Here is a 24,961-nt window from a genome sequence, read left to right on the forward strand (position 1 = left end):
GATTGGGATGTTGACATTTGTTGATTTATATGGATGTGTTTTGTTTCATTACTGCAAGGAAACAGCTTGTTTACTGATTATTATTTGTAATCATTTATGTACTTCATTCTACTACTTTTCATTATATACAGACCCTTTATAGTCTAACCGATACATATGTGTGTTAAACAAGATTGTAACGTGTGCTTTGGACAATGACAATGAAATGATGTGATAAGATCTGTGGTAAAGATGTTTGGAGTTAAAGGAGAACTCCGGTCAATTTTAACATTGAGCTCATTTTTTTGTAAATTTGGAGTGCTGTCAGTACAGAGAACAACGACAAAAATCGGTGTTGCCTACACCGTGCTACAATTTGTTTATTATTTCGCAATCGCATATCGTAATCACAATATTGACCTCAATGATGGCAATATGACATTTTACCCAAATCGTGCAGCCCTTATATATGTGAAATTATTATGAATGATTCCATTTTAATGAAATATACTGATAATCATTGAAATTGGTTATAATTATTGATGACTGTAATTGCCTATCAATGTTCTGTGAACTGAATTTGATCTTTTTCCTTGTTTTTCAGAAAACTTTCAGAACTAATCTAAGGTAAGTCATGGTAAACTATTGCTTGTTATTGTTTAAGTTTAAAGGTGCCGTAGAATGTGAAATTAAATTTATTTTGCCATAGTGAAATAACGAGTTCAGTACATGGACATGACACACAGTGAGTCTCAAACACCATTGTTTTCTCCTTCTTACTTATATCTCGTTTTTGAAAAACAGCCCTGAAAAATAGGCGAATCTCCACATAACACCGACTGTGACGCAACAGTCGGGGTCATTAATATGTACGACTCCAAAAATTTGCATATGCCAGACCATGTTCAATGCCAGGCGGAACTGTGCAGCCGAAGCATGGCAGTTGCTCAGTGTTTGGATGTAGACATGCATGAACACAGAAGTATTTTTTAGTTCCTTCATCCGAGCCTCTGAAGAAAGAATGGGTTAATTTTATTTTCTCTGGAAATTTCCAAACATTTCACCGACAACTGTTTCCTCAACTTGGGCCAGTACAGAGCTGGCCTCGATGAACGTCTGGAAATAAATCGATCGAGCTACCAAGCAACACTTCCTGATGTGTAATTGTTTAAGTTCAGACAGGTAATCTTTCTCTCAAAATCGTTCAATAGTAAATGCATCAGTAAGTCAAGCCAGTGACTAAAACATCAACTTCACATCGTTTCTTTTAGCAGGATGAAAAAAACCTTATTTAAATTGTGAATAAATTATATACAGAAACCGATAAAAGAACTTTCCACAGCGTGACTTTTATCTGATTCTGGACACTTGCCAACTCGTTATGAAATCGATGCACGTTACACTGCACAACGAAGCTCTTACTGTATTTACATCATCGTGTTTGCATCGGTGAAAGCATTAGAGAGAGAGCAGAAATTGCGTTGCAATGATAAGATCTTCTTTCTCGCGATCAACAGACTCATCTGCTCAATGCTCATCTGGGCAACATTTTATGTGATGGGAATAGATCTAAATACTTTAAAAACATCTCACGATTTGTTAATCTCGATAGCTATAATAGTAAAAACGTATAATAACTGTAGTAAAAGTATTCGAGAAAGTTTCGCGTGTAATAGCTATTTCATATGCAAGCATGTCAGCCAATCACAGCAGTGGTTGGCTACACTGAATCCCACAGCAGACACGCCCCTTCAAACAGAGCGTTCAAATCAGAGGCTAAAATCAGGCTAAGAAAAACGCTTTTTATTTTGAAATTATGACTATTTTTGATCTAAAAAACTTACTAACATTAAAAGGGCAACCCAGAAAATATATATATAAAAAAAAAAAAAACATTCTAGGGAACCTTTAAGTTAAACAACTCTATTATTTGAATTAACTTTAATTCAATTTAGTAAGCACTGTAATAAACTTGTTGTTCTGTGTGTGTGTTTTTATGTAATTGCAGATGCCACGCGGAAAGGGTTTCCGCCGGTCCCAGGCGGCCAGAAGGAGGAATGCTGAGCGTCATTCGCTCAGTTCCTTCATAGAATTAGAAGAGGTTGTGCCTCCTCTCCAAAAAAAGGCAGTTTCTAACAGCTCTTTACAAGAGAGTGTTGACATGAAAAACTCAGACATGAAATTTCACACAAAGAATTATCAAAAAACTTGTCATAAGGCTTTCAAAAATGTTTCAAAATCTGTCACAAGTGTTACCACAAGTGTTCCAAAGTCTACCACAAGTGTTCCAAAGTCTGCCACAAGTGTTCCAAAGTCTGCCACAAGTCTTCTCATGTCTACAAAAAGCTGGAGTGATATTACCAGTGCTTTGCCTGTCAATAACTCTGATCTTTTTCCACTGAAAGTCATACAGGGTTCCTTCCATCAGGGTGATTCGCGCTTTGGTTTCAACGGTGGCAGACAGTGTGCAGCAAACAGTGTCACAGCTGTCATGATGAGTGTGCTGAAGGATGTGCTGAGCTGGACAACAGAGGACCTGGATGCTGTTCTGTTGCATGGAGATAAGCTGTACACCTCAATGGACTTGCAGGGGAAGATCAATGATCGATCAAGGCGTGGTTATGTTGCTGTTCCAGAATTGCCAACCGTGCACACACTCTTCAACACAACATTTTCAATAAAGATGTCAGAATCTCTGAGTGGTGTTTTTGGTGTTGATCAATATGATGGAGCATTGCGAGATGTGAGCATGTCTATAGAAGATGCACTTCAGAGGGCCCTGTTCCAGTCTGATGCATGTCTGTTAAACCTTGGTGGCTACATTTGTGCAGTTATAAAGGTGGGGTCAATATTTGTTGTAGTCGATTCCCATTCACGTGATGGTAAAGGTATGGTATCTAGTACAGGCACAAGTGTAGTAGTTTTTTATGATGACATTTACATGTTATTTAATCATGTTGTTAACCTTGGTATATTACTGAATGGTCAGGGGAAATTATTTGAAGTGACGGGTGTAACCGCAACAGTAATTGGTAAGGCCACATCTGCTGGCACAAGTTCAATTCAGTCTGGTCAACAATGCAAAATCACACAGGTTTCAACTATGAGCGCCGCAGAGATTAAGTGTGACGGTGGTAAACAAACACGTGTAGGCAAACCGGCTGAAACGCCTCTAGATTCAAGTAAGAAAGATAAACGTGTGCAGACTAAGTCGGAAGTTACACATGTAAGCAAGTTGCATGACAGTTTATTGATGGGTGATGTTATTGGACCTTCAGTAAATGCTGAAATAAGTTTCAAACCTTTAACAGCTGAGACAAGTTCATGTAAGTCTGGTAAAAAAAGCAGCGTCACACATGTTTCCCCCACAAAAGCAGCAAAGCAGAGTAAGTGTGCCAAAGACCCTGGTAAACAAACGCGTGCAGACAAACCAGCAACTATGTGCAAATCGGTTGAGAGCGGTGTGGATTCAAGTAAGAAAAATAAACGTGTGCAGGAAAAGTCAAAACTCCCACATATGAGCAAGTTAAACGATTTATTAATGGATGATGATGTCATTATTGGTCCTACAGTAAATACTGAGTTCAGTTTCAAACCTTTAACATCTGCAGATCAGGATGCTTTGTGTACACGCTTACAACTGACTAATGAAAGTGTTGCTGTTCAAGCCACAAATGTGTGCTCTATAGGAATACCGTGCAAAACGAAAAGCATTAACGGAGATGGTAACTGCTTGTTTAGATCAATAGCACATGCAGTATGCGGCAATCAAGAGAAACACCTGAAAATCAGACGTGCAGTTGTGAAACATCTTGAAGCTAACAGTTCTAAATTTGTGAGATACTTAAGAGAAGAGTACAGATCAGTGAAAGATTATTTGACACAATCTAACATGTATTTTTCAGAAACATGGGGAAGTCATCTGGAATTATTTGGTCTAGCTGACTTTTTAAAAACAAATGTAATGACCTTTAATGATGACAGATGGAATGCACACGCCCCTACTGAACAGTCATTTACAGATAATGCAATCTATTTGAAGCACTGCAATGGAAATCATTATGAAGTTGTTACATGTGTTAAACATAAAAATCAAGAAAATGTTTGTGCACAAGCATGTAACGTTGAAGTGGACGATCAGAGAATAGTAAATCGTTATTTGCGAAAAAGGAAATTGAATGACACAGTTGAGAACTCTAAATGCAAAAGAGCACGCGAGGTATACCACAGCAACACCGATTTCAGGCAAAAAAAGATTAAGAATGCTAAAACGAAATATTGTGAAGACAGTGATTACAGACAGAAAAAGCTTGACAACCTTAAAACTAAATATTGTGAAGACAGTGATTACAGACAGAAAAAGACTGACAACCTTAAAACTAAATATTGTGAAGACAGTGATTATAAAGAGAAAAAACGTGAACATTTTCGAAATAAATATAAAAACAATATTAATGTACGGCAGTCAAAACGTGAAAATTCAAAGATAAAGTATTCCACAAATGTTCATTTTCGAAAACTTGTTCGCCACTATTCTCAGACCAAGTATAAAAGCAATAAAGCATTTAGAGGAAGTGTATGTGAATATTCAAGAAATAAGTATTGCAAAAACTCTGCATTTAAGGCGAGCGTATGTGAATATTCAAGAAATAAGTATTGCAAAAACTCTGCATTTAAGGCGAGCGTATGTGAATATTCAAAGAGTAAATATCGCAGAAACCTCTCATTTAAAGCTAGCGTGTGTAAATATTCAAAGATTAAGTATCACACAAACCCAGCCTTTAAAGCCACTGTTTGTGAATCTTCTAAAAGGAAATACCACAATGATGAAAACTTTCGTATAAGTAAAATAAATAAAAAATCGGAAATTTCTGCAAAACAGAAGGAGAGACAGAAAGACATTGATTTCGCTGTTAATCAGTTTCATCAAGAAGTCAGTACAGGTCCTGAATTTGTTTGCTGTGTTTGTCATCGTTTAATGTTCAGAAAACAGGTTGTTGAATGTAGAAAAGATTGCTATAAAATCAGAGGTCAACAAATTAATGATCTGGCAGAAAGATGCATCACACTAAAGTATTTACATGTATGCAATACTGAATGTGAGAACAGATGCCATTTATCAGCTAATCCGACATGTAAATTGTGGATTTGCTTTACATGCCATCGTAAAATCCTTGGTGGGAAATTGCCTGAAGAGAGTGTTGCCAACAACATGCATTTGGTGGACGTTCCAGAAGAACTAAAAGGTCTGAACTCTTTAGAAGAACATCTTATTGCACGCAATATTCCTTTTATGAAGTTGCTTTGTCTTCCCCGTGGAAAACAGAATGGCTGTCATGGACCTGTAGTGTGCGTTCCTGTTAATACCACAGATGTTTCAAATATTCTCCCACGTAATGAATGTGATGACCACATGATAAGAATAAAACTGAAACGGAAATTAACATACAAAGGCCATTATGAATATAAATTTGTCAGCACTGATCATGTCAGACATGCGCTGTCTTATTTGATGAGACATAATAAGTGGTATAATAATGTGGAGTTTAATGAACAGTGGGTAAACTCTTTGAATGCAACTGATGAATCAGACAAGGATGCTGAGGATTTTGAAATGGAGGAACAAGATGTTACAGATAAAAATGATGATGACAATGGAGCTGGAGATGACCCAGACGAAGATATAACATATATTAAAGAACAAAGTGGTCTTTTGTCAGACACATCACTACAACCTGTTGATTTGGGTTCAGAAATAATTGATCAACATTTTCATGATGTACTAAATGTTGCTCCAGGCGAAGGTAACAGTCCTGTTAGGCTGCTAACTGATAAAGACAATGAGGCAAAGTGTTTCCCTGTTCTCTATCCTACTGGTGGTCCAACATTTCATGATGAAAGACAGGAAAGAATTACATTGACACGATACCTAAATGCAAGATTACTAAATGCAGATGGACGTTTTGCACACAGCACAGACTTCATTTTTTATGCACAGTATATATCAGAAGTTGATCAAATTGTGTCTAATGTATCAATTGCACTGAGGAAAGGTTGTGAAAAAAATAGTTTAAAGGTAACACAAGATATGCTAACAAACTCTGATTCCTTGCAAAGAATACTAAATTATGATGAAGGATATAAGTTCTTAAGACCAGTAAGAGGAACTCCTCCATATTGGATGTCTGCGCAAAAAGATCTGTTTGCCCTGATAAGACAACTAGGCATACCAACATTCTTTGCATCTTTTAGTTCTGCTGATATGAGATGGCCTGAAATGATGAGCACTATTATTAAACAAGAGGGAAAACAAAGAAATGTTGATGAGCTTGACTGGTCTGAAAAATGTGGACTCATAAGACGAAATCCTGTCACTGTAGCAAGAATGTTTGATCACAGATGGCATTGCTTTCTAAAAAATGTCATAATGTCACCAGCCCAGCCTATTGGCAAGATAAAAGACTACTTTTACCGTGTTGAATTTCAACAGCGTGGTTCTCCTCATGTTCACTGCCTGTTCTGGGTGGAAGATGCTCCAAAGCTCAATGATAATGATGCAGAAAATGATTGTCTGGTTGCTGAGTTCATTGACACTTACATCACTTGTGAGACACCACCAGAAGCTGATACTGTACTTTACGAAACAGTGAACAGTGTTCAGAAGCACAGTACAAGACATTCAAAAACATGTCGGAAGAAAAATACAGTTTGTAGATTTAATTTTCCACGACCACCATCCAGTCGTACGTTTATTACAAGACAAACTAATGCAGACGAGTTGAAAGGAAAAGATGAAGATGACACAGCAAGTGTAATTATAAAGAAAGTCAAAACAGCTTTAAATTCTGATGTCAATTTTGATTCGGTTGATGCCTTTTTTTCATCTATTGGGATTAATCAAACTATCTTTGAAAAAGCATACAACAGGTGCACCAAAAAGAAAAGTATTGTCTTGAAAAGAAATCCAAAAGATGTTTGGGTAAACCAGTATAACAGAGATTTGCTGCGTGCTTGGCAAGGGAACATGGATATTCAGTATGTCACAGATGCTTTTTCTGTAGTGGTCTATATAATTAGTTACATCACAAAAGCAGAACAAGAAATGGGACTGCTACTACAGCGCACGCAAAACGAATCAATGAATGGAAATGTTGATGCTAAAGCATCATTAAAACAGTTGGGAAGTGTCTATCTGCACAACAGAGAAGTTTCTGCTCAAGAGGCAGTGTACAGACTGACAGGCATGCATTTGAAGGAATGTTCTCGTAAAGTACAATTTATTCCAATAGGACAAAATCCAGTAAAGATGAGTTTGCCTTTGAATATGCTCCGAAACAAAGTGGAAAATGACCAGTCTGATGATGAAAGCAGTTTTTGGATGACAAGTCTCATTGACAGGTACAAAAACAGACCAGAGAAAGAACCACTAGAAAATCTATGTCTTGCCAGTTTTTGTTCTGAGTACAGAGTTCTGACCAAATCAGAGGTTTCCTCACATAACAAAACAGGGAAAAATAAAATAATTAAACTCAATAATAACAATGGCCATGTCAAACGAAGGACACGAACTGAACCAGCAGTAGTGAGGTACCCAAGGTTTTCACCCACTAAAGATCCAGAAAAATATTATCATTCATTGCTGCAGCTTTTCTTACCATATTATGATGACTGTGATCTGAAGCCGAGCAACTATGACACATATGAGGAGTTCTACAACTGTGGTGTAATAAAAAGTGGTTGTGAAGTCAAACAAGTGAAATCCATAGTTGATGGCAACAGAGAATTGTTTGAAAGGGAAAGTGACAAAATAGACCGAGCTAAACAGCTTTTAGAGCAAGATATTGATTTAGAAGATGCTTGGGCCCAGATTTGTCCTGAAACAGAAAAACAACGCGACGAATGCATAGAACTGATGAAGGATAAACTATTGCCTGATGAAGATGACACTCAGGAACTTATTCCAGATCTTACAGGAAACCCTCAAACTGCGTGTACCATTGAAACGAACCACACTACAATGCCAAGAGATGATGCACTGCATTTACTGAGGTCACTAAATGAGGAACAATCTGCTGTGTTCTACAAAGTGCGAAAGTGGTGTCTACAGAAAATACTTGGACAAAACCCTGAACCATTTCGATTATTTCTTACTGGTGGAGCAGGCACAGGAAAAAGTCATCTTATTAAGGCAATACAGTATGAGTCTTCCAGACTGTTATCTCAGCTGTCTGAGAATCCTGATGACATTACTGTACTTTTGACCGCTTCAACCGGAGTCGCCGCATATAGCATCGGAGCTTCAACGATCCATCATACATTTTCAATTGGTGCAAACGTCAGACTGCCATATCAGCCTCTTTGTGATGACAAAATTAATTCTTTACGGACAAAATTGGGTAATTTGCAAATATTGATTATTGATGAAGTGTCTATGGTTGACCATCGTCTTTTGTCATATATTCACGGAAGGCTGCGACAAATAAAACAAACTGGTGACTACTCTCTCTTTGGAAAAGTGAACATTCTTGCAGTGGGAGATTATTTTCAGCTTCCGCCAGTTAAAGGAACGGCTCTCTATGCTGATGCAAAAGGAGTAAACCTATGGGAGAATAACTTTGAACTTGCTGAATTAACTAAAGTTGTTCGACAACAAGATCCAAGTTTTGCTGAAATGTTAAATCGGCTCAGAGTACGTAAGAAAAATGAATGTCTTACCACTACTGATATTGCTATGTTGAGAAACTGTGAAACAGGGGAGAATTGTAATGATCTTCACATATTTGCTACGAATGCCGAAGTTGATAAATACAACATTGAAAGACTAAATGAATGTTGCCCAGACGCAATCAGTATACATGCTCAAGATTATGTGAAAAATTCAAAAACTGGACGAATGGAACGTAAAGTTGGATTTCATAGGAACATTTTCAATTCATGTTTGTCTGCATGTGTTTCCCTGGGTATTGGAGCAAAGGTTATGTTAAAAAAAAATATTGATCTTGCAGACGGTTTAGTCAATGGAGCTTTTGGAAGCGTGGTCCACGTCAGTGAAAGTCGAAATAATGATGATGATTTCCCATCAGCCATTCATGTGGAGTTTGATAATCCAAATGTCGGTAAAATTCAGAGATCTAAAAGACACCAGAGATTCTCCCAAAATTCAACAGTAATTGAGGTACAAGAAGACCAAGTCACAAATGATGGTGGTATTAGGCGTCAGTTTCCTCTCAGATTAGCATGGGCATGTACAGTTCACAAAGTGCAAGGACTCACAGTAGATAAAGCTGTTGTATCACTTAAGAAAATCTTTACAGCAGGGCAAGCATATGTTGCATTGAGCCGTGTAAGATCTCTCAGTGGGTTAATAATTGAGGACTTTAAAGAGTCGGCTATATTTTGTAATGACAAAATTGAGTTGGCCTTGAAAGATATGCCAAAATTCCCTTTGGAAGAGTACAGTTCCACTAAATCCGTTGGTACATTCAGAATAGCGCTGCTTAATGTACAAAGTCTGAAAGCTCACTTTCAGGATGTTATTGCGCATAAAGCTCTAATGAATGCTGATTGTATTTGTTTGACAGAAACATGGCTGAATGCTGAGGACAAAGCACAAGAACAACAAATACCAGATTTTGTGTTCAAGCACAACCCAAGAGCTAAGTGTTATGACAACAGTACTGCTGTTTTTACTGAAATAAAACATCAGAGAGGCGGTGGAGTTGGAATATATTGTTCTGACAAAATTGAGTGTAACATCTTTACTCCTGAGAACTGGAACTTAGAATGTTTATACTTTACAGTTCCACATGTCAATTTGACTGCTGCTCTCTTGTATAGACCCAACTCATATAAAACTGACATGTTTCGACAACAGCTATTACAGGTTCTTGAAGAGGTGGAAAAGCATCCAGGACAGAAAATAATCATGGGAGACTTTAACGAAGACATCCTTACTTCATCTACAGTTGTGAAATTAATGGAAACCCATGGATACAGTCAACATGTACAAACTCCAACAACGGAAAAAGGTACATTAATAGATCACGTTTATACTAAAGATATGGAAGGTATAAGTATCGACGTTGTGCAAACTTACTATAGTTTTCACCAGGCAATACTCATTTCACTGCTGTGATCAAATTTGTGGTAAAGATTCCGCCTGCCAATGGGGGAGGGGGTGGGTAGGGAGGAAAGACACGAGACAAGGCGGCTCCCTAGGGAAGGGAAGGTACTGGAGACCGGGTTGGCTGGCACAGGGGTTGATTGGCACAGGGTTTATTTTTAAATGTTTTTAAGTTTTCATCAAACTACTGAATGTCTTTTTAATTATGGTTAAACAAAACTTTTTTCCTTTTTTATCAATTTAAAAAAGCTTCTATGTTCCTTCGATATAAATTTCTTATTTCTCAAGCTCCCTCTTCAGAATAAAAACTCTGATTCACCCTTATCATGGTCACCATGGTGTGTAAATTACCACTAAATGTTTATAGAGCAGATATTTGAATAAGCCATTGCCACTGTTGACAAGATGATCAGCCCAAGGTTATCTAGATTCACCAACGCATCGGGGGCAAGGAGTCAAGTCACAAGGCCACTCCAAAATTGTTTAACTTGTTTTATTTTTTTAGATATTTGTTTTATGGTTTAAAACTGTGCCAATCAACCCCATAATACATAGCTAGTGGATTTTGAGTAGGGAATGTTGAAGGAATTGGGGCAGAACATCATGGTAGTAATAGCAAATGTTAATAGCAAATGTTTATTTATAGACTTTACATTTACAAGACTGTAAAGCAGCGGTCTAAAAATGGCAATTATTTTTTTGTGATGTTTATTGTGAAATCAGTACAATGGGTAATTTGTATATTTAATATATATATATATTGTATATTTTTTATATATTATTTGTATTTTATATTGTTTTTTTGTTTGCTTTTGTTTTTGGCAAGATTATTTAAAAGTTTTATTTATAATTGTGTCAGCCAACCCAGGTCTCCTCTTTTGTTTTTTTTACTTTTTTTTTTTTACTGCTCACTAAATGTTTTTTAAATTTATTAAGCGTGTATTAAGATTTAATCAGCAAATTTAGGGTATTATGCAAAACCACACCCATTAGTATTATCACTTTATAGCATGGTTGTAGCTTGAGATTTTGACTATGGGGCCAGACCATCATATTAGGTATTCAGGTCTGTAGGATTCAAATTACATATGTACTTTTAGTAGTACTACATTTTACACATTAAACTTTTTTTAAATAACAGCCTTTTTTGCATCAGTTCTGAACAGAGATTCAGAATGGCTTTCTCAATGCTATGTCCATACTGTAAAGTTGCATGTGGTAATTTTTTTCTTTCAGTTTGTAAGTAGAACCACTTCTTGCAGTAGTCATTTTTTATTGTCTAATATTTTGTACAATAAATGGGCATGTCAGATAAATTGACATCAAATTCAAATATTTTTCCAGAACTAGCTAAAGTGTTTTTCTTCAATGTTGCCATTATACAGCACATTTTATGCTGAGTACTTTGAAGTTGTGTGGTTCTACTTATAGCACTGTTTTCCTTCCCTATTGTGTAATACCATTATACATGTTGTGTACAGCTAATTTTATTTATTAATTTAAGTAAATTATGGTGTTAAAAAAAAGATGCCAAAACTGTACTGTTACTTTCATATTATGTAGCAGAAACATTTCTCAAGCCACAATCTGGAGTTTATGGACAATTTAACTTCCCAATTTTCATTCAAAAATGTTACCATGTCATCCTTCATCTGAATTAAACAAGCAACCTCTACTCCGGTTAAAAAAGAACATGTCATCTCTTACCATCACACAAACAACAAAAGTTGAACAAAGAATCATCTTCAGAGAGACCTGATGTGAGTATATTTATTATTTATTAAATGCTGTTTTGAATGTGCTTTTCATAACCTCATTATTCATACATTTTCTTAATATTTCATAAAACTACATCAAACAACAAAATTTTGTTTTATTGTTTTTTAGGACTATGAGGACACTACCATCATCTTCTGGTTTAAAACAACTGACCATCTGTTCATCTATTTGAGAAAAAAACCTACTTCATTTGATGCACAGCAGACAACAAGACTGCAGTTCGCTAAAACTATGCTCATAAATACAGAATTCATGTGAGTATTTATAGTTTTTGCATATTCAGAATTTTTTTAAGTTACAACATATTAAAAAAAAATCTGTTATATTTGTAGGAATACTATAAGGACATTTCGAGATTAAACGCAGATGTGGCATAGTCATGACAACATTGATACTTCCATTCACAGCAGAAACTGTTCACAACCGGACAGTAGTACCAGAAATAACTCATTTTCATTACACTTTGTATTACAATGTGAATACAACGTATATTCAATGCCTTAAGAAATAATTTGGTAGTATACTTTGTACAATGTAAACAAAATGATATTGCACTTACAAGTGTATATACTATTTATTTTAACTAAATTACAAATGTACCTAACATGTATTGACAACTCCCATACGTGTGGTTTTGCATAATTGCCAAGGCTCAAAAGTAGGACTGAAAACTTGCTGGTTCAAGCTTAAGTTAGGTCAAGGAAGCCACTAGACATCAACATTATATATGTATTGTTCTGTTTCTGTTTTAGGACTCCTATTTTAATGTTAATTTTGTTCAAATGTTCCTGTTTACATACTGTTTTCAGTGTTACCTAGGTTTGTAGTGTTCTTATTTTGTTTCCTTGGTTAAACATTATGCTTACTTGTGTCTATTTTTTCTTTCTTTCATTATTATCTCTATTCAAACTCCTCTGTTTCTTCAGTTTATTGGTAGCGATTATTTTAGTTGGCTAAGTTGTTTGGTTTTGATTTATGTTCACTTGGCTGCACCTTTGCTGCTCACTCCATTGGCTCTACTATATGGGCTGTTGTCCCTCTGGTTCAACATATCCCTCATCATTCAGACTTTGTCCTGGTCTGAGATCCCCCTGGTTCCACAACAGACTTCCAGGCCTACTGCGATGCCTGCACCGTCCCATCTTTCAGCTCCACCGGGGACCTTCATCCCTCCAGCTGCACCATCATCCTCATTCCCACCGGCTTCACCTTGTCCCGCACATCTTCCGTCTTCACTTGGCCCACTGGTCCACTGGTATCACACTGGTTCTCCAACCCTCTGGCTCCATCAAGGTAACCCACTCTGTCATTCATACTGAAAAACATCTTTAAAATGACTTGATCTGAGCATATTTAGTATTTATAATTGCTGTTTTGCATATATTAGTATAATATAATTTGCATACTATTTGTTTAACACTGTATAAAACTGCAATAAACAACAAAATGTTGTTTTATTGTGTTGTAGGACTATGACATCATCTGTCACATTCTAGTTAAAACAACAGACTCTGCCTGCACCCTCCAATAATTTGGCTCCTGTAGTCCATCCTTCCAGCTCCACCATCTTTTTCACTCCCACCAGCTCTACCTCAATCTGCAGATCTTCTACGTCCACCTTGGTCCTCCAGTCAAGTGGTATCACCTTGGTTCTCCAGCCTTCCTGAGTTTGCCTTGGTCTTCCATATGATCTGCACTGGTCTGCACCACCTCCACCATGAGCCTCTATTCCTGCGCCTTCATCAAGGCATCTCACTATGCACATTTCTGCCGAGGCAAGCTCCATTGATTTTGCATTAGTCTTTCCTCCACTGCACACCCATGGGCTCTTCGTCTTCCTCGGTCTGCTGCACCTTAGTCTCTTCTCTCCACCACCATACTGCTGTTGTATTTAGGCATGAAGAGCTGCCTTTCGGAAGTGCATGTATTGTCATGTTCTTTTTCTTTTCTAGGACTGACTGGTATTTTGATTTAAAAAAATTATACTTATGTTTATACTTAAAGTTTTTACTTATGTTTATTTCCTGTTTTCTGAGGTGCCTATTTTCTAGCGTCATTTGTTTCATCTGTTGTCCATTGTGCTCACATGTGTCTGGTCAATTCATTGTTATCTATATGTATTTATACTATTTTTTCACCTGTTTATTATCAGTGTCTTAGCTTTGCTAAACTTTTTTGTTTTGGTTAGGTTTCTATTGCCTATACTTTGAATCATCTGTTGTGTATCGGATTAATAAAATTACTGTTTAGTAAGTATCTAGTCCCCTTGCTAGCCTGTATTTTACAGTATCCTTGAGCAAGGCACTTAAACATGGCTGGATACAGGAGTTTTGTATTTGAAACGGTGCATTATAAAATGATTTTACTTTAAAACATAAACTGGCAGTCTACTAACAATATGCATTTTTTAAAATGTAAAACATTTTTTTCAAGTTTTTAGAGCTACATTGTACTTAAAACTTTCATGGCTCTACAGATTGATAATACAAATGTATGTATTTTCATTATTATGTTCATTTCAGAAATGCTACTTATTGTTAATGCATACTAAGAATTCTATTATTTTTTATTATAATTTATATGAAGAGGGTTTTTTGCCTTTGCATTTATTTTGTGATCTTCAATGTTTTATTTGCAGCCATAAATCCAGTGACTATCTATATACTGTGTGTGTGTGCTTCAGTGAAGGCAGCACATTCATTTATAACATCAATTAAACTGATGGTAGCTACATTAAACTGTTTAAACCATGCATTGCTGTTTACATCAAATCATTATCTCCACATAGAATCTAGACTATATTTTTACCATTCATTTAATTCTAATCCACCATATAACATTAAAACTTACTATGTATTTCTAACTGGCAAAATGCCATAATATGACATTTCATCAAATTTATTTTGCGGTAAAAAAAAAGTGACTGGATCTACACAAGCACGCACGCTACAGTATTGTCCGTTTTTTGTTCGTGTTGCCACAACATGTTGCTATATTTTGCGTCACTTGCGTCAACTTGCGTCTGTCTTGCTTCAGACGATGGTCCAAAACTCCGTAATAGTTTGTGTGGACGGCAGGCGTAACCGTAGCAAAAGTAATGCATTTTAAAATGAAAATGCTAGTTGTATTCCACAGCCTGCTCGGGAACCGATGCTCTCGAGCCAAATATATAGGTATTTCAGTGAGTAGACCTATGGCTCGACGGCAGGAAGGAATAAACCAAACAATTTTTTTTATATAAAGGTAGTGTGTCGATTCAATAAAAAATCCACTTATGATATGTTTTAAAATATTACATAATTAATTGAAGCCTGTTTGCCATTTATAATACACCGACCAATCTTCACCTGGCTCAAGTTCAAATTTAATTGAAATGTGAAGTGGAGCAGTAATTTTCCAGTCATTCATAAATCGTTTGAAAATTAGATGGGCAGACAAATTTACATTTATGATATCTGGATCTACGTCGTTGGTATCAAAGGATGTTAATTGACTACAAAGCTCTGCACAAAACCAGCACCAAAAGTCGCATTAATGGTAGTATTAACGTCACTTTTTATTTATTCTATGTTTATTGATACACCGTTTCCCATTTGATCAAACTATCATAGTTGGTTAAATGAAGCCCAGGTGCCACCTACAGGCCTATTATGTGAAGTGTAGGCCCACAACAACACGCGAAATGGTGACTTGAAGAACTTTAACATTTTAGATAATTAGGCAGCAATAGTAGCCTACAGTAGCATTCTACTGGTAAAAAATTTGGACACATTACTATTTTTATGTTTAAAAAAAAAAGAAAGTCTCTTATGTGCATCAAGCCTGCATTTATTTGATAAAAAATATTATTCCAATTTAAACAGTCACGTGAATTTTTTTCAGAAATCATTCTATTTTGCTGATTTATTATCAATGTTAGAAACATTGTTTTTAACCTGTGATACTTTTTTCAGGATTCATTAAAAAAAAAACATTTCTGTATTTTAGGTCAAATAAATGCAGCCTTGATGCGCATAACAGGCTTCTTTCAAAAACATAAAAAATAGTACAATCCAAACATTGATAGAATCCTGGAGTCAATGATTTAATGAACCATTCACTAATACAGCCACTTGCTTTGTTACATTACTTTACATCTACTTGATGACTCAATTATAAATATAGCGACTTACTGCCACGTACTGTTTTTAGTTTCATTTTTAAATCATACATTGCATATTTCTGCATTGAATATTTTTTATTTAAAATATAATTTATTTTATAAAGGTAAAAATACCATACACTCTAAAAAGTATGGGAACCACTGGACTACGGTATAAACAAACAAAAATCCTTAAGAACTATAATTCTGAGGGTTGTAACAATTAACTCCTCCTACACTCATGTCCTTCACTGTTATGACTTTTGCCTTCTTTTTGATAATATTGGAATTGTAACCTAGATGAAACAGTCTTTATATGAACAATCAGCAGGCTAGTAAACCGCAGGGATGCATATACCGGGTGTGGCAACTGCCATCCTCAAATACCAGTATAAAATACAACTGTAAGTGTCTTGGTGTATTAAGACATATTTTGACATATTTTGTATTTAAGACATATTTTGTAATGGGGGTTCCATGCACCAAGGGAGAATTTAATCCCTAATGAATATCAGCCATTCCAACTAAAATATAAAGGCTGTGGTATTAATGTTGCCCACTAGAGGAAGCCCCAGTATAAGGAAACTTTTAAGCCCAATGTTTGTTCATTTTTTTTAAACCAGTTAACGTCCATTTAAATGGAAATAAATGCATAGATTTAATTAATTTGTATAACTTGAAAACATTGTTTTATATAACTAGTGTTCATATAATCTATAAAATGCTGGAAAATAATTAGATGTTAAACCTTTATAAATAAAATAAAACAATAAAACATTTTTTCAATATTCATATTTTTCAAGTTGACATGATTAAATATATTGCTGTCCATTTAAAATAAATATACAATTGTATTGGTCTCTATAATATACATTTTCTATAAAAACAATTTTCTTTTGGCTACATGTAAAGTTATGTGGGAAAAATGCCCTAGTAATGACTTTTATATTAATAACATAAGATACAGTAAAGCATTATCACGTGAACAAGAATGCTGTTTTCATTGAATATCAGCAATTTTAATGAATGATTCAATCACTCACTCATTAAAAATTGCTACTACCTACTGGCAGTTTTTATTAAAGGAGACTAGCCTATAATATATATTTTGACGTTGATGCATGCTGGAAAAACATAGATATTTAGAATAAAATAATTAATCCATGTGCTTCACTTGGAGTGCAAGTCTGCAAGGTAGGCACTATAGTGTTTTGTTCATTATTGTCTATTTTTTGTGTAATGCAGGGTCACTTTTTGCATGATAGACAAAGTATGCTAGACAGTATGACTGTTCTATTCAGCTTTTATTATCCCTGTCCAATAAGTGCTGAAATGTAATTGACGTATAGCAGCTATGTTTCTCAAAGTACATGACAATGCAGACAATGTACAAATAGTAACACCAAATTTTAAATCAGCCAGACCAACATTTCTAAAGTTACATCCAAAATTCACAGCAGTGGCAAAATGTTAAATGAGTTAAACAAACACTGTAAGTAGAATCAAACCAACTGGCTGAAAAATGGCTGAAAAATCACATACAGTAACTAAAAATATGAGTCGTTGGATTATCACTTTCGACCAATATGCGGCACAGTTACAAAACTGATGTGATCAGAGTGAGGTGACAATGACACATACAAAGTTTGGTGTAAAAATGTGAAAGAATTGCATAGATAAAGCCTGAATAGTAATTTTGGCAGCATGCCTCAACTTTGATGCTGTGGTATACAAAAACGGTTTTGTCTATCGTCACGAAATCCATAACTTTTAGTCGCCACGGTCTGGAGACGACACGATTCGATTTTGGTAAAAATCAGACAAACGGTCTAGGAGGAGTTTGAAAAAGTAGGTATTGAATAAAAATCAGGATGGCGGACCGGAAGTTCAGCCAAATACGGCAAACTTGATATCTGTGTTCTCTGCATGACCCGAGGAATCTAGTAAGGCCAGTGTCATTACAATAGGAAAATGTATTGAAAAGTTGTTAGCATTTTTGGAAATTAAATTGAAACTTTTGACCAAAAGATGGCGCTGTCTGGAAATCTTTTGAGTACCTTCAGGGGATGGAGCTGATGGCACATTCTGAGTTTCGCAATGTTACAGCAATGTGTTCATTAAGTATAGCATTTCACATCACAAAACTGCATTGAAATCAATGGATTTTCATGTTTTGTTCTATTATAGCGCCACCAAGAGGCAAAATCTCACAATTTTTTTTCATGTGTCCTTGGAATGAGCCCATACATGTGTGTGCCAAATTTGGTGAAAATATCTCAATTCGCTTCGGAGTTTTAGACATTTATATGAAAAAAAGCATCAAAAGTGACTGACACGTGACTTTGATTTGATTTTACTACCCCTTACCATCAATATTTCGGCATTTGGGCTCTCACATATAGTTAACAAGCTATGGTTCCAAACTTCTGACGGTGGTTTCGTCTCGATCGGACTAGCGGTTTCGAAGATATCGGCAAATGTTTTTTAAGCGCTAAATCACAACGCTACACAAACCGTATGTCGAAACCTAGCATGTTTGGTATCTGTGGACTCGGCAAGGATTCAGGACCTCAACGAGATGACTCCCGTGAAAATAAGTCAACCACAGCCAGAGTTATAAGCATTTGAAAAATAAATTTTACCACTAGGTGGCGCTGTTTCGAAACTTCTCAGGCTCCTTCAGGGCATCGTACCGATGACCCATACCGAGTTTCGTAACAATTCGTTCATGCGTTCAAAAAATACAGCATTTTAGCACATAATTCAAAATGGCCGACAGCCAAAATGGCCGATCTGGGAAAATTCGATATCAGTCGACTCGGCATGACGCCCTGAATCTACAGAGACCACTTTTATGATTTTTGGACAAACCGTTCAGAAGTTATGAGCGAAAATAGCCGTTTTTCATATCTCCGGACCAGTAGGTGGCGCTGCGCCGAAACGCAGCATGTAGCCTCAGGTCATGCTTGTGATGACATGTACCAAGTTTGGTCTGAATACGATTAAGCGTTGCGGAGATACAGCCTTACGTCTGTTTTCGCAAGCGCTACGTAAAATTTGTTTGCGCGTTTATCGAAAGCGGTTTGACGAATCGACTTGAATTCCATAACTTTTTGTCGGCACTGCCTGGAGATGATCTGGTGCGATTTTGTGAGAATCGGACAAACCGTCTAGGACGAGTTCGCAAAAGTAGGTTTTTTGGACAATTCAAAATGGCGGCCATATTTTTGTGACGGAAAATGACGTCATAGGGTGCGATCGAATCGTCATGAGCTCAGGAATCAGAGGAAAAAAGAATTTTGTTGATAGGCCAAACGGTTCAAAAGTTATTAGCATAATAAAAGTGAAACTTTGGACAGGTGGTGGCGCTAGAGGCAATGAGTTAGAGACACCAAAATTGGTGCAATTACTGTTGGGACTGTCCTCTATCAGAATGTCAAACCGGAACAACTTTCCCGGACACGGTTCTAGGGGCTGCCATAGACGCCCAGTCGGAAGAAGAAGAAGAATAATAATAATAAATATAGCTGCAAGCAGCCATTCCGGGGCCAAGCGCAAACGCAGACGACAAGACATGCCAACATGGCTGGAAGTTTCAGACCGACAGCAGCAAGGAGCAATTAAAGACATTTAAAGATGAATTTAGGCAAATGGCTAAAAAATCATATATACAGTAACTTTTAAGATGATTTAATGGATTATCACTTTCGACCAATAGGCGGCGCAGTTACGAAATCGATGTGATGTGGTCAGAGTGAGGTGACAATGACACATACAAAGTTTGGTGTCAAAATATCAAGGCATTGCAGAGATAAAGACTTAATAGTCATTTTGGCAGCATGTCTCAACTTTGCTGCTGCGGTATACGAAAACGGTTTCGTCTATCGTCACGAAATCCATAACTTTTAGTCGGCACGGTATGGAGATGACACGATTCGATTTTGGTGAAAATCGGACGAATGGTCTAGGAGAAGTTCGAAAAAGAAGGTTTTGAAAGTAAATAAAGATGGCGGACAGGAAGTTCGTCCAAACACGTCAAACTTGGTATCTATGTTCTCGGCATGACCCAAGGAATCTATTAAGACCAGTGTCATTACAATAAGCACATTTAAAAAAAAGTTATTAGCATTTTTGGAAATGTAATTTTAACTTTTGACCAACAGGTGGCGCTGTCTTGAAATGTTTTGAGTACCTTCAAAGCAAGGTGCTGGTAACAAATTCTGAGTTTCATAATGTTACAGCAATGTGTTCATTAAGTATAGCATTTCACATCACAAAACTGCATTGAAATCAATGGGATTTTCATGTTTTGTTCTATTATAGCGCCACCAAGAGGCAAAATCCCACAATTTTTTTCATGTGTCCTCAGAGTGAGCCCATACATATGTGTGTCAATTTTGGTGAAGATATCTCAATTCGCTTCGGAGTTTTAGACATTTATATGAAAAAAAGCATCAAAAATGACTGACACGTGACTTTGATTTGATTTTACTACCCCTTACCATCAATATTTTGGCATTTGGGCTCTCACATATAGTTAACAAGCTATGGTTCCAAACTTCTGACGGTGGTTTCGTCTCGATCGGACTAGCGGTTTCGAAGATATCGGCAAATGTTTTTTAAGCGCTAAATCACAACGCTACACAAACCGTAAGTCGAAACCTAGCATGTTTGGTATCTGTGGACTCGGCAAGGATTCAGGACCTCAACGAGATGACTCCCGTGAAAATAAGTCAACCACAGCCAGAGTTATAAGCATTTGAAAAATACATTTTACCACTAGGTGGCGCTGTTTCGAAACTTCTCAGGCTCCTTCAGGGCATCGTACTGATGACCCATACCGAGTTTCGTAACAATTCGTTCATGCGTTCAAAAAATACAGCATTTTAGCACATAATTCAAAATGGCCGACAGCCAAAATGGCCGATCTGGGAAAATTTGATATCAGTCGACTCGGCATGACGCCCTGAATCTACAGAGACCACTTTTATGATTTTTGGACAAACCGTTCAGAAGTTATGAGCGAAAATAGCCGTTTTTCATATCTCCGGACCAGTAGGTGGCGCTGCGCCGAAACGCAGCATGTAGCCTCAGGTCATGCTTGTGATGACATGTACCAAGTTTGGTCTAAATACGATTAAGCGTTGCGGAGATACAGCCTTACGTCTGTTTTCGCAAGCGCTACGTAAAATTTGTTTGCGCATTTATCGAAAGTGGTTTGACGAATCAACTTGAATTCCATAACTTTTTGTCGGCACTGCCTGGAGATGATCTGGTGCAATTTTGGTGAGAATCGGACAAACCGTCTAGGACGAGTTCGCAAAAGTAGGTTTTTTGGACAATTCAAAATGGTGGCCATATTTTTATGACGGAAAATGACGTCATAGGGTGCGATCGAATCGTCATGAGCTCAGGAATCAGAGGAAAAAAGAATTTTGTTGATAGGCCTAACGGTTCAAAAGTTATTAGCATAATAAAAGTGAAACTTTGGACAGGTGGTGGCGCTAGAGGCAATGAGTTAGAGACACCAAAATTGGTGCAATTACTGTTGGGACTGTCCTCTATCAGAATGTCAAACCGGAACAACTTTCCCGGACACGGTTCTAGGGGCTGCCATAGACGCCCAGTCGGAAGAAGAAGAAGAATAATAATAATAAATATAGCTGCAAGCAGCCATTACCGGGGCCAAGCGCAAGAAGCGGCAACAGATGCCATCATGGGTGGGAGTGGCAGACCAACTGCAGCAAGGAGCAATTAAAGACATTTAAAGATGAATTTAGGCAAATGGCTAAAAAATCATATATACAGTAACTTTTAAGATGATTTAATGGATTATCACTTTCGACCAATAGGTGGCGCAGTTACGAAATCGATGTGATGTGGTCAGAGTGAGGTGACAATGACACATACAAAGTTTGGTGTCAAAATATCAAGGCATTGCAGAGATAAAGACTTAATAGTCATTTTGGCAGCATGTCTCAACTTTGCTGCTGCGGTATACGAAAACGGTTTCGTCTATCGTCACGAAATCCATAACTTTTAGTCGGCACGGTATGGAGATGACACGATTCGATTTTGGTGAAAATCGGACGAATGGTCTAGGAGAAGTTTGAAAAAGAAGGTTTTGAAAGTAAATAAAGATGGCGGACAGGAAGTTCGTCCAAATACGTCAAACTTGGTATCTATGTTCTCGGCATGACCCAAGGAATCTATTAAGACCAGTGTCATTACAATAAGCACATTTAAAAAAAAGTTATTAGCATTTTTGGAAATGTAATTTTTACTTTTGACCAACAGGTGGCGCTGTCTTGAAATCTTTTGAGTACCTTCAAGGCAAGGTGCTGGTAACAAATTCTGAGTTTCATAATGTTACAGCAATGTGTTCATTAAGTATAGCATTTCACATCACAAAACTGCATTGAAATCAATGGGATTTTCATGTTTTGTTCTATTATAGCGCCACCAAGAGGCAAAATCTCACTTTTTTTTTTCATGTGTCCTTGGAATGAGTCCATACATATGTGTGCCAAATTTGGTGAAAATATCTCAATTCGCTTCGGAGTTTTAGACATTTATATGAAAAAAAGCATCAAAAATGACTGACACGTGACTTTGATTTGATTTTACTACCCCTTACCATCAATATTTTGGCATTTGGGCTCTCACATATAGTTAACAAGCTATGGTTCCAAACTTCTGACGGTGGTTTCGTCTCGATCGGACTAGCGGTTTCGAAGATATCGGCAAATGTTTTTTAAGCGCTAAATCACAACGCTACACAAACCGTAAGTCGAAACCTAGCATGTTTGGTATCTGTGGACTCGGCAAGGATTCAGGACCTCAACGAGATGACTCCCGTGAAAATAAGTCAACCACAGCCAGAGTTATAAGCATTTGAAAAATAAATGTTACCACTAGGTGGCGCTGTTTCGAAACTTCTCAGGCTCCTTCAGGGCATCGTACCGATGACCCATACCGAGTTTCGTAACAATTCGTTCATGCGTTCAAAAAATACAGCATTTTAGCACATAATTCAAAATGGCCGACAGCCAAAATGGCCGATCTAGGAAAATTCGATATCAGTCGACTCGGCATGACGCCCTGAATCTACAGAGACCACTTTTATGATTTTTGGACAAACCGTTCAGAAGTTATGAGCAAAAATAGCCGTTTTTCATATCTCCGGACCAGTAGGTGGCGCTGCGCCGAAACGCAGCATGTAGCCTCAGGTCATGCTTGTGATGACATGTACCAAGTTTGGTCTGAATACGATTAAGCGTTGCGGAGATACAGCCTTACGTCTGTTTTCGCAAGCGCTACGTAAAATTTGTTTGCGCGTTTATCGAAAGCGGTTTGACGAATCAACTTGAATTCCATAACTTTTTGTCGGCACTGCCTGGAGATGATCTGGTGCAATTTTGGTGAGAATCGGACATACCGTCTAGGACGAGTTTGCAAAAGTAGGTTTTTTGGACAATTCAAAATGGCGGCCATATTTTTATGACGGAAAATGACGTCATAGGGTGCGATCGAATCGTCATGAGCTCAGGAATCAGAGGAAAAAAGATTTTTGTTGATAGGCCTAACGGTTCAAAAGTTATTAGCATAATAAAAGTGAAACTTTGGACAGGTGGTGGCGCTAGAGGCAATGAGTTAGAGACACCAAAATTGGTGCAATTACTGTTGGGACTGTCCTCTATCAGAATGTCAAACCGGAACAACTTTCCCGGACACGGTTCTAGGGGCTGCCATAGACGCCCAGTCGGAAGAAGAAGAAGAAGAAGAAGAATAATAATAATAATAAGAACCGGAACAGATACAATAGGTGCCTCCGCACCTTCGGTGCTTGGCCCCTAATAATAAGAACCGGAACAGATACAATAGGTGCCTCCGCACCTTCGGTGCTTGGCCCCTAATAATAAGAACCGGAACAGATACAATAGGTGCCTCCGCACCTTCGGTGCTTGGCCCCTAATAAATATAGCTGCAAGCAGCCATTACCGGGGCCAAGCGCAAGAAGCGGAAACAGATGCCATCATGGGTGGGATTGGCAGACCAACTGCAGCAAGGAGCAATTAAAGACATTTTAAGAGAATTTTTGCAAAATGGCTGAAAAATCATATATAAAGTAACTTATAAGATGATTTAATGGTTTATCACATTCAACAAATAGGTGGCGCAGTTACGAAATCGATGTGATGTGGTCAGAGTGAGGTGACAATGACACATACAAAGTTTGGTGTCAAAATATCAAGGTATTGCAGAGATAAAGACTTAATAGTAATTTTGGCAGCATGTCTCAACTTTGCTGCTGCGGTATACGAAAACGGTTTCGTCTATCGTCACGAAATCCATAACTTTTAGTCGGCACGGTATGGAGATGACACGATTCGATTTTGGTGAAAATCGGACGAATGGTCTAGGAGAAGTTCGAAAAAGAAGGTTTTGAAAGTAAATAAAGATGGCGGACAGGAAGTTCGTCCAAATACGTCAAACTTGGTATCTATGTTCTCGGCATGACCCAAGGAATCTATTAAGACCAGTGTCATTACAATAAGCACATTTAAAAAAAAAGTTATTAGCATTTTTGGAAATGTAATTTTAACTTTTGACCAACAGGTGGCGCTGTCTTGAAATCTTTTGAGTACCTTCAAGGCAAGGTGCTGGTAACAAATTCTGAGTTTCATAATGTTACAGCAATGTGTTCATTAAGTATAGCATTTCACATCACAAAACTGCATTGAAATCAATGGGATTTTCATGTTTTGTTCTATTATAGCGCCACCAAGAGGCAAAATCTCACAATTTTTTTCATGTGTCCTTGGAATGAGCCCATACATGTGTGTGCCAAATTTGGTGAAAATATCTCAATTCGCTTCGGAGTTTTAGACATTTATATGAAAAAAAGCATCAAAAATGACTGACACGTGACTTTGATT

The 24,961-nt window shown here is 37.2% G+C and overlaps 1 protein-coding gene across 1 annotated transcript; it reads left to right on the forward strand.

The window, feature by feature from the left end:
* The first annotated feature begins 1,987 nt into the window (after window positions 1-1,987).
* On the forward strand, window positions 1,988-13,178 carry LOC143722442 (uncharacterized). The gene is made up of 5 exons (XM_077213842.1): window positions 1,988-2,722; window positions 4,862-9,455; window positions 9,561-9,639; window positions 9,817-10,007; window positions 12,988-13,178. The coding sequence occupies exons 1-5, from the start codon at window positions 1,988-1,990 to the stop codon at window positions 13,176-13,178; spliced, it is 5,790 nt and encodes a 1,929-aa protein (XP_077069957.1).
* Window positions 13,179-24,961: the final 11,783 nt, after the last annotated feature.

This window comes from Siphateles boraxobius, unplaced genomic scaffold, assembly GCF_051911475.1.
Source record: "Siphateles boraxobius isolate OS27281-9 unplaced genomic scaffold, OSU_SipBor_1 66, whole genome shotgun sequence".
NCBI classification, from domain to species: domain Eukaryota; kingdom Metazoa; phylum Chordata; class Actinopteri; order Cypriniformes; family Leuciscidae; genus Siphateles; species Siphateles boraxobius.